The sequence below is a fragment of the Pteropus vampyrus genome, unplaced genomic scaffold (genome assembly GCF_000151845.1).
Source record: "Pteropus vampyrus isolate Shadow unplaced genomic scaffold, Pvam_2.0 Scaffold196, whole genome shotgun sequence".
NCBI classification, from domain to species: domain Eukaryota; kingdom Metazoa; phylum Chordata; class Mammalia; order Chiroptera; family Pteropodidae; genus Pteropus; species Pteropus vampyrus.
This window is the reverse complement of record NW_011888977.1, coordinates 777,902-788,063: the sequence shown is the minus strand read 5'-3', so window position 1 is coordinate 788,063 and position 10,162 is coordinate 777,902. Positions and strand designations below refer to the sequence as shown.

The 10,162-nt window shown below is 55.6% G+C and overlaps 1 protein-coding gene across 2 annotated transcripts in view; it reads left to right on the top strand.

Moving 5' to 3' along the window:
* The first annotated feature begins 1,548 nt into the window (after positions 1-1,548).
* The window catches only part of KCTD15 (potassium channel tetramerization domain containing 15), a 14,417-nt gene continuing 5,803 nt past the window's right edge, over positions 1,549-10,162 (top strand). For both annotated transcript variants that reach the window (XM_011371846.2, XM_011371845.2), the window contains exons 1-4: positions 1,549-1,697; positions 3,111-3,203; positions 3,840-4,015; positions 8,995-9,139. In XM_011371846.2, coding sequence (XP_011370148.1) covers positions 3,138-3,203; positions 3,840-4,015; positions 8,995-9,139 — 387 coding nt within the window. In that variant the 5' untranslated portion in view covers positions 1,549-1,697; positions 3,111-3,137. The remainder of the gene's footprint in view (positions 1,698-3,110; positions 3,204-3,839; positions 4,016-8,994; positions 9,140-10,162) is intronic.

Sequence of the window (10,162 nt, the reverse complement as noted above, 5' to 3'; positions counted from 1 at the left end):
AGCGCCGTGCACCCCTGTCCCTAAAGTGGCCGCGATACCGAGAAAGTCGCCTGGCTGGGGTTCGGACCTGGGCGGGGGCGGCTGCTTTGTCCCGGTGCTGGGCGGCGGGGGCACCCAGCACAAAGGCCTGGCCCGGGAGGGGGGATTGTCCACGTGGGCCGGCCCTGGCTCCGGGTAGACCCTCCCCACGCGGGGGGGTTCGGCGCTTCCTGCCGCGCGGGGCTTGGTGGGGGGAGGCGATGGGTGCAGGTCCCAGCACTCGGGCCTCAGTGCAGGGCTGAGCGCCCTGCCGGGCGGGCGAGTTTCCGGGGTCAGAACCGGGCTCACGCAGCTGCGGCTTCGGAGCAGACAGGGCCGGGCTTGGCGCTCGAATCAGAGAGAAAAAGTCTCTAATGGGACAGATGTGCGTCCTCTGACGCCCACCTCAAGAGTCCAAAACCAGGCGGGAGGGGCCGGCGCGCTGGTGGTCGTCCCGGGCGCGCGGAGTTTGGGGCTTCGGGGAGGGCCACGCGGAGACACGATCGCCGCCTCCGGATCCCTGCTGCCCGCCGGTGCTCCCTGCCTGGACGCACGCAGCGGGCATTCACTCCTAAACATCCCCCCTTCTCCTGTAGCCGAAGCGCCTCTTCGTCTTCCCGCGCCCCCTAACCCCCGTCTACAGAAAGATAAGCTTCAAGTTTTCACTCCGTATCTCAAATGTGCATGAAGGAATTTAACTGCATTGAATAACAGCATTAGTTTCAATTAATTTTTTTTAAATCCCGCCAACAATAAACTTTGAGAACAAAAGCGCTTTTACGTCCTTAATTAGGCGAGCTTCCCATCTGTGGTGTCTAAGTGTCTGCCTCTTGATTTAACTTTGTCCTCCGCCCCGCCTCCGCTGCACACCCCTCCCCACCCTGCTCGGCGGCTGCGGGTTCGGTGGCCACCCCCGCCCTGCGGCGCAGCCGGCCTCAGCCCAGCCGGCTCTCGGCGCCCCGAAGTTCACATCGGCGGGCAGATCCCGCGGCGAGGCTGGCGCGCACCAGGTGGCCCTACCCGCCTCCCTCCCGGCTCACCCCCTGGACAATCATGCAGGCCCCTGGCAATCTCGCCGCGGGCTAGCGCCCAGGGCGCAGGGCTGAAGGGAGCTCGCGAGGCGCCTTCTGTTTACCTTTTATGGTTAAAATAACAGCTTACCAAAGAAGCAACTTCTCGAAGAAGCGATTTAGTGAAATCGTCTCAAGCTGCTGCAGCTCAGCCAGTTTAATCACCCCCAGAGAGCTGAACAACTGCGAGCACAATGGGACACAAAATCATTTTGTGTGTAAATGAGCGTGGCATTCTGCTCGCTTTCCTCTGCTCCGGCGGGCGGGGCTCGGCGTCGGGCGGGCGCGGGACCCGGGGCTCCTGCCGCAGCTCTGAGAAGCGGGTCAGTACCCACCCAGTTTGGAAACCCGCAGGCCCTCGCGCGCACTACCGACCAGGTGCCTGCAACAGGCTGTTCGGCCGAACCTCGGGAGGGCTCTGGGGCTGGGGCTGGATCATGGGTTTGGTGCTGGTGCTGGCGGAATGAACTTGTGTCTCTTACTGCGCCCACTTTGTGCTTCTGACCTCAGCAGTGGTCTCCAGGAAAGGGTCGTTGTCCAGCACAGATGCTTTGGTCGGAGGGATCGCTGGAGGTTCGGGTCAAGGCGTAAAGCCTGGGGCTTCCAACGGTGAGTTTCCGGTTTGCCATGAACATAAGGTTATGCTTGCAATGGAAAAGAGGCTGGGTGAGAACGGAAGGTTATGCTTGCAATGGAAAAGAGGCTGAGTGTGTACGGGATTGAGCAGCTTTTGTGATGGGTACTTGGTGTTAAATGTCACTTTTGAGTAGAGTCCTGGTAGTAGGGAAAACATTGCGCAGTCTGCTTTGATAGAATTTCCATGAGAATTTCTTCCAGCACAGTTTATCCTCAATGTGGCTTTCCTTCTGACTCCTCACCCAGCAGAGCCTCCCAGGGCAGGATAACCCATTCCTGACATCTGTTTTGGTTTCTCAGAACTTCCTTGAGATAAATGACCTGCTTTTTTTTTTTTTTTTTAAGCTAACTGGAACTCAGGAATGCCAAAAGCAGCAAACCCTGAGCAGCCCCCAGTGAGGGTATAAATGAAACATCTCTGACTGCTAATAGCAGCCCCCTCAGCTCCACCCAGTTTCATGTCAGGGAACTTGCCAAGATACTGAGGGCAGAACAGATCCTAGGAGGGTAACCTTACTTAAATGTGCAGGATTCGATGCCCATTGGAACTTGGTCCATGTTTCACCATTGGATGTTGAATTTCAAGGCACAAAGTCAACCTTTAAGAAAGCTTACTTCCTCAAGGTTTACACTTGTGAGAGACAAGTCCAAGTTAAGCTTGCGGGAGCCGGTGTAAACCCGCTCTTCCCCACCCTTTTGCATAGGGCCTGTACAGTGCCCTGGGGTGGCTTCTAGATACTGAGGGACAGTCTTTTTTGGGTGGACTGGGGAGCAGAGGAAAGGCACTAAGTCTGCGGAGAGGAGCAGGAGATAGGGTTCATTTGCTGTACGGTCGTCGGGTTCCTTCTGGCCAGCTCTCTCATGCCTTGAGGGTGTGATCCCAAGGGGGGCTGATATACATTAGGCTCAGACAAGACTATTCTGGAGGTCTGAGAGGTCCTGGGCTCCCTAGCCCTTGGAGGGTAGGGGATCATTCCCGAGCAGCGGTTTACAGGGTTCTGTGCCGATGCAAGAGGAGACACGCTTGGTAACATGGCTCTAAACCAAAATACCAGGAAAATCAGATTTGTTCTGAAACATTTTGGGGCAATTATGGTGAGCATATGTTTCAGTATTGTCATTAGCTGAATTAGCAGACATGGAGCTGCCCAGAAAACACGAGTGAGTGTGTGTGTAAGTAATTTGCTATGGCCCAGAGGCGCGCTTTGGGGTATGGGGACAGCAGAGAGGTGGGTGGAATCTGGAGAATGCTGTGTGGTATGGCATGGGGTCCTAGAGAGCATGTGCTGAAAGGACGATTATAAGCGTCTTTGACTCCATGGGATACACAGCGCCCGTGACTACCGAGGAGTAAGCCCTCTCTGATTTGTCGGTACTTTCCCACAGATACTCCGGGCAGCGATGGAAGCCTAGATGCCTCACCGCAAGGAGTGGCCGAGCGGGTCCTCGCTTCACGCCCAAGGCAGCGCCGGCACCGCGGTGAGAGCCAGCAGGGCGGGCTGGTCAGTGGCCGGTGGCCACTTCTTTGCCCTCTTCTTGAGCGCCTGCTCCCGGGCTGACCTGCCTGCCCGTCCTGGCAGCTGCGGCATTCGAGAGATGGCTGTTGACTGGCTGTACGATTATGTATTTTTTGAAACAAAAATGCTCTTAATTTGATGTGAAATTTACTACATGTATAAAACTCAACGCCTTAGGTGCTGAGGAAGTCACTAATTTAGAGGTGTCTCGTTACTGAGACAAACTTGCAAAAACCCCTGAATCCCAATTCACAAATTGGTGATTCGTTTGTCAGGGGATATTTCACATCTAACACATAAGCCCGCGACCTTTAATTAGAATTTTGCAGTTTGTTTTATGCCCCTGGAGGCTGACACCTTGAAAATTTTTTTTCTTGATTTCTTATTGCTAATAAGCATCTTTCTTTTTCCCTCTGGTACTTTGAAGAAAATGATGCAAATACACTTAATTACAGTGGTGGCCATAATTTGTCAGCTGAATATGTGATCAGGCACCGGCTCAAGTGATCTGATTAGATCTGTGATCACAGTGGCAATAAAGGGAGTGCACAGCTCTGTTGTGGAGAAACTCTTGATTCTGCCTTATTTCCATCTGCAGGAGGGAGGAAGCATGTCACGGTTGTCTCTCACCCGGTCACCCGTGTCTCCCCTGGCTGCCCAGGGGATCCCACTACCAGCCCAGCTTACCAAGTCCAACGCGCCTGTGCACATCGACGTGGGTGGCCACATGTACACCAGCAGCCTGGCCACGCTCACCAAGTACCCCGACTCCAGGTAAGAGCTGAGCCTCTTGTCACACCAGGCTTGCAGCGGTGACCGGCAGCATCTGTAGGCTGCCACCGATGGAGCCTTTCTCCTCTGCCAGCCAACAGGCAGGGCTCTCCAGGGCCCGCTCACGCACAGAGATTCAGAGAACTAGGGTTTGGGAGTCCAAGTCTGTATTTGGAAGGCTGCTTTACACAGAGACTTGTGACCATGAGCTGGCAGCATGGAGAGTGCTAGATGTGGGTAGAGCTTCTGACCCACTGGCAGAAGCCACTTATGCAGGCCAGGAGCTGACTGGGTAATCTCACGTACCTTCAAGTTCCTCTTGAGTAGGACCCTGGCCTGGCCTTTGCAGAGGATCATTCGTGAGCCATGCTGTGTACTTCTGAGGGTTGTGTGGGAGAGAAGTATTTAATCCTACTTATGATTCTCACCCTTGGGAAAGCGCATAAAGGGAGGGAGGAGGGGAAGCTGCAGTTTGCCATCTTTGCCTGTTGGGGTGGCCACTGCCAGACCCTGAGGGCTAGCAGCAGGCTCCCTTGAAGTGAGGGAGGGTTGCAGTGACTGCTGGAATTCCCGGATGTGCGGGGCTATCCGGGCCTGTGGAGAAGCATGAGCCTCATATCCCCATCTGCACATAAAATGTAACTGACCAGGACCCACCCAACCTGGCGCCGGCTTCTGTGCTGAGCTCCCTGTGGGCCCGTCTGCAGGAGGCCTTGCGCACTGCCAACTCTTCTGCTCTTGCCTCTTGGCGTTTCCCGCCAGAGGCGACCTGGTTTCCTGCTGGCACAGCAGTAAGGTTGACCAGAGCTGGGCTGGATCTCTGTGAGCCTCTCCGGGAGGGGATGTGGTGTGCCGCTTGCCGAGCGAGCAATGGCTTGCTCCTGGCACAGCGAGGTGGCCACTGCTGATGGCTGAGCAGCGGGAGGGCCAAAGCTGCCGGCATCGCCCCCGTTTTATACATTTAAAATAGCAAGAGGAGTTAATTAATCCCCCAGACACCGAGGGATCATCTCGGGGATGCTTTCTTGTCAGACTGCCTCGTTGCCAGTGCGTTGCTCAGAGTGCAGAGGATTCCTCGTGCAGGGAGGCGGCTGCTTCGCAGAGCCGGTGGGCGGCTTGGCTGGAGCCCGTCATGGAGGCTGGGGTGCTCCCTCAAGGAGGGAACGTTGAGGTGGACGCAGTGTCCAGTTCAGAGTCTGGGGAGTCTGGGGGACAGATGGCGGTTTAGGCTTCATTTCCTTGGCCCAACAGAGGCTTGGCCTGGGGCACTTGTGAACTTGGGCCTTTTGTGGTGGCGGTGGGTTGGGGTGGGGGTGAGGGAGGCAGCATCCGTGAGGCCACGTCAGCAGTGTCAGCCTGTGTGCTAGTTTGCAGAGCCCTGTTTTGGATAGGAGATGGATTCAGCTTATTTAATTTCAATTTTTTCCTCTATAGCATTCCCGAATTGTTTGAGATAGATCACCCCTTAATCGGTTGACAACATTTGTGAGTGAAATTCATAAAACCCTTTCCCACAGCCTCTGTGAAGAGAGTTTCCTGAAATCAGACACTTGCTTTTCTGGAGCAGTCGCAGCCCCAGCCGGCAGGGGTGGCCTCCTTGTCTTGTCTCCAGGCTGCTGCCTGGGAGCAGGGAGGGCAGGGGGTGGTCCTCCCCCCAGACCCACAGTGCAGCTCACCCACACCCATCCTGCTGGAGAGCTGAGGCCCCGTGGCCCTGCAGCCAGCAGGATGTGCCCAGAGCAGGTAGCAGTCTGCATTCTTCCTGAGGCTGGGGCTCCAGATGAATCTGCTCTTCCGCCTAGATGGCTTCTGGCTTGCGGGAGACCTGCTCCACTGGCCTGAAGCTTTGGCCTAAGAGGCCAGGGACTGGTGTGATCTGTAGGATAGACAGGGAACAGGGGGTTGGACCAGGCCTGAAAAGTAGATTGGACAGCTGTACTGGCAAGGGCCCCTCAGATCTCTCATCTTTCTTTGAGTGAATCATTAAAGTTAAAAAAACTGTTTGTCACCAATTTTGGAAACCAAGAGTTGTCCCTTACCCCATGTCATTTTGTGAGTCACCTGGAGACGGAGAATTAAAGTGCTGAAGTCCCCTAGGGTGTTTCTGGACGTAGATCGGCAAAGTCCCACCCTGGGCAGTGCTGTGACACCAGAGCCTCGTGCTCCAGGCCCTCGGGTTTCCCTGCCCACAGAACTGTGCCTGGGCTTCATGTTCTTGGCTGATATGGGGACTCCTACACAAGGAACAGGTGCCACTGCTGGTCAGCCCAAGGACAGCTCGCAGTCACTGCCCAGAGATGGCCGCCTGAGGCGCGAGGGGACTCCCTGGGGCTGACACCTCACGCGTTCCCGCCCACCGGATGTAGTTGAGCTGCTGCCGTTGCAGCCTCCCTCCCGCGTCCATCCTGGCCGTGGGAAGCAACAGACTGAGATGGCCAAGAGCTTTAAAACTAATAAAACTTTCCACTGAAACATTGAGGAAATTGGAGTCAAAGGTTAAAAAGAAAAAAAGAGCCCTGTCAGCCGGGGTCGGAACTGACCAGACTATCCCATGGTGAACTTCTGAATTTGGTACCCCAAGCCCCGAAGCCTCCCTGGAGCAGGAGCTGACTCCGTATGTGTCTCTGGGGCTCCTCTGCGGAGACCGACCTAATCTTCCCTCACCCTGCTCACATCCTTGGTAGCCTCAGACTTCCAAGGGCATGAAAGGCCTTGGTCCTGTGAAGATACAAACTGAACTGTGGAAGATCTAGAACCAGAATCTGAAATAAGGCAGATTGAGAACCTTCTAGCCTTGGACGAATAAGGCAACCTAGAACCCAGCCAGCTCTGGAATGTGGGTGGATCAGGAGTACTGTAGACGGACAGGATGGTCTGGAGCCTCAGCCAGCCCTGACGTCAAAGGGATTTGCAAGGCAGCCAAACCTACAGCATTGCTTGCTGCACATAGTGTTTGAGCTTAACCAGGAAGGGTGGAGGAAGTTCCACAGGGAGGCTGAGGCTTCAGACTTGCTGGCTCACCTGTGGATGTAGATTTTACTTCCTTCTGCAGGTGTCATGTTGGGGTCCTGGGCTCTCCGCTGGTGACTGCCCATGGCACCTGGCAGCCTTGCTCAGTCTCATCTGTCTCCAGGGATGCTGGGCGGCCCTCAATTTGATGTTTGAATGTCCAAGCTCTGCTGAGGCCAGTTCTTGGGTTTTGACAGCTGTACTAGGCCATGGAGCCCACAAGACTTTCCAGGAGAGCTGTGTCCTCCAGTACCATTGTCACCAGGCCTGGGGTAGAGATGGGGGGCTTGGTAAGGCTCGATGGTCTCTGAAGCCCTGAGATGAATGTATCTGGTGACTGCAGCACTGGTCCCACAGGCTCGGGCCTCTCCATACCTCACCATAGGGTTTGGCCTGCTTACGCCCATCCATGAGGCATCCTTGCCCTTTTATACAGCCCCACTGGGATGGGATGGGCCATGTCCCCAGAGTGAGAACAAGTGACTTCATGGCTACTCTACATGTGGGCAGACCCTCATGGCCAATGCCTGAGTGTGCCAGGCCACCGGAGTGGAAAACGGTGTGAATGACAGGCCCTGAGAGAGGCTTTGAGATCTAACCCCTCAGCAGCACAGCTCACGTGCACAATGGCAGGGGTGGGGCAGGGCCTCAGGGGCAGTGACCTGGAGTAGACAGAGGACTGGGCTGCTGGGGGACAGGGCAAATCCCTGGAAGGTGCATGAAGGTGCAGGCAGAGAGTGAGGGGGCTCGTGCAGGCTGGGCTGGAAGTCTTGGGTCTCAGGTTGGAGCTGTGCCGACAAGCTGCCGCCTTGGTGGGGTCTAGCTGTGGACAAGTGTGTGGCCCTGCCTCCCGAAGGATGTCTAGAGATGCTGTCACTGGGAAGACCTTGCCAACCTCCCTCCTGTTTCTGACTGTCCTCACCCCTCTTTGTGGCTCCCAAATGTCCACAGCTGGGCCTGGAGTCTGCAGGGGAAGTGAGCCAAACCAGAGCCTGCTGCCCTGGACACCGGGCAGACTGAAGCCCTGACTCCGAGGCCCGACTCCCTGTCCCTGGTGTGGGGACTGGCCTCGGGAGCTCCCCAAGGGCTTCCTGCAGGGCCTATGTTTCCGTCAGAACCACTGCCCTTCAAAGGACAGGGTGCTGGGACAAATCTCCCCTCCCAGACCTCTCCCAGATATGCACATCCTTGTGCATTGTGGTGCATGCACCTGCACTGCTTCTGTGTTCACACTGGTGTGTGTGTACATGTGTGTACTGTGGCGTGTGTGCACCATGGCACGCATGCACGTATGTATGCAGAAACTTCTGCCTGTCTCAGATCTCCCCTAAGGCTCCCCGAGCAAATGTTTGTGGCTTATCTGTGAGTCTGTCACATGTACATAGCTGTGTCTTTGGTTGCCTTGTGTTGGCTGGTGTGTCCTTTCCCTGGATGTGTCTGGGTCTGCCTGTGATGTGTGTGTTGCAAGGGAGTGGACCATGTGTCTCTGCCTGTTGCCCAGGTGTGTCACGTCAGATGCTCATCCATGTGGGTTGGGTAAGGTGGATGTGTGGGACCCAACACTGTCTTCACTGGTTTACATGTGTTCACTGGGTATGTGGCTGAGGCCGGGGTGTCTGATGGTCAGTGGGAGTTTTCTGGGTGAGTCTATCTGGCAAGGGTTGGGGGAGAGGGCAAGGAGCCTGTTTCTATGTCTTGCTGTAGTTTTCCAGGACCGTAATGTGTCGGGGGTGGGTGTGTCTCTCTCTGGCTGTGGCTCATGAGTGTAGATAGTGTGTGTGGCATGTGCTGCTTGCCATGCTGGTGTCCTGCCTGGTTTCCTCTGGTGTGTGCAGACATCTGCCAGGCCTGGCACAGTCCTGGAGTCAAGGTGTAAGGCCCCTTACCCCTCGGGTAGGGAGGGCCCTAAGCAGTGGGGCAAGGCAGGTGGACTTGGCCCTTTCTTCAGACATCCCGCCCTCCATCTCTCCCAGAATAAGTCGTCTCTTCAATGGCACTGAGCCCATCGTCCTGGACAGTTTGAAGCAACATTATTTCATCGACCGGGATGGGGAGATTTTCCGCTATGTCCTGAGCTTCCTGCGGACGTCCAAACTGCTGCTCCCAGATGACTTCAAGGTAAGTCCCCAGCCGGTGGCTCCCTTGCACTGCCTGTGCAGTGGCGTTACACAGGGGACGCTGTGACTTAATAAATGGACCCACGGTCGTCATGGTAACCATAAAAAGTTAAGCAGTGAAGCCAAGGGCTAAATCAGTTTTTCTAAACTAATTTTGTTTTCTCACATTTTTAGCTTATTTATCAGGGTGTAACAACAATTAAGCAGCGGCAGCGGCACTTACCCTGGTTTCATGTCGGTCATGTTGAGGGACTGTCGTGTGCTGGAGCTACAGGAGTTAGAGGCTCTTAGCCCTGTTCTTTGCTGGCGGTTTGCAGGGGAAAGTCCAGATCCACACCAAACACCCTGTAAATAAGAGGCGACCCCCAGGTCTTGGGGCAGACCTGTCCAGGTTCCGAGAGTCTTGCCCTCTGTGGTACCAGGGACCCTGGAGGAAGGGAGCTCAGGCCTGGACTACCGGGCTGACACCAAGAAATGTCCATCTGTCCGTCCTCCCTCCCTCCCTCCCTCCCTCCCTCCCTTCCTTCCTTCCTTCCTTCCTTCCTTCCTTCCTTCCTTCCAGCAGCCAAAGGACCAGTGGCCCTGGGGCTCTTTTGTCCCCTATCCAGCCGAGTTACTGGATGCCCACAACTCAGCTCAGGCTGAAAACACAGTGAAACAAGGCAGATGTGGGTCCTATCTCCATAGCACTTATGGTCTGGTGGGAAGACAGATGTAGAACAAAAACCACTTGAATTCCATGGAGGCAGATGCTTCAGAGAAGTAGAGAACATTGTGGGAGCGACCGTGGGGAGCGTGGCGGCTGGGGAAGGAGAGGGTGTTTCCCTGGGTGGTGAAGGAAGGAGGGGGTGCAGACAGGTGGTGAGGAGGCTGGGTGGCAAGGATCGGTACCTTCCAGAACTTAAGAGAAGGCGTCAGCTTGAGGCTGTATGAATTGGGAGGGGCAAGGCAGGAAGGGAGGCTGCTGGTTGACGTCAGGACCTTGGTGGCTCGCTCAACATTTGGCATTTCACCCTGAATGCAG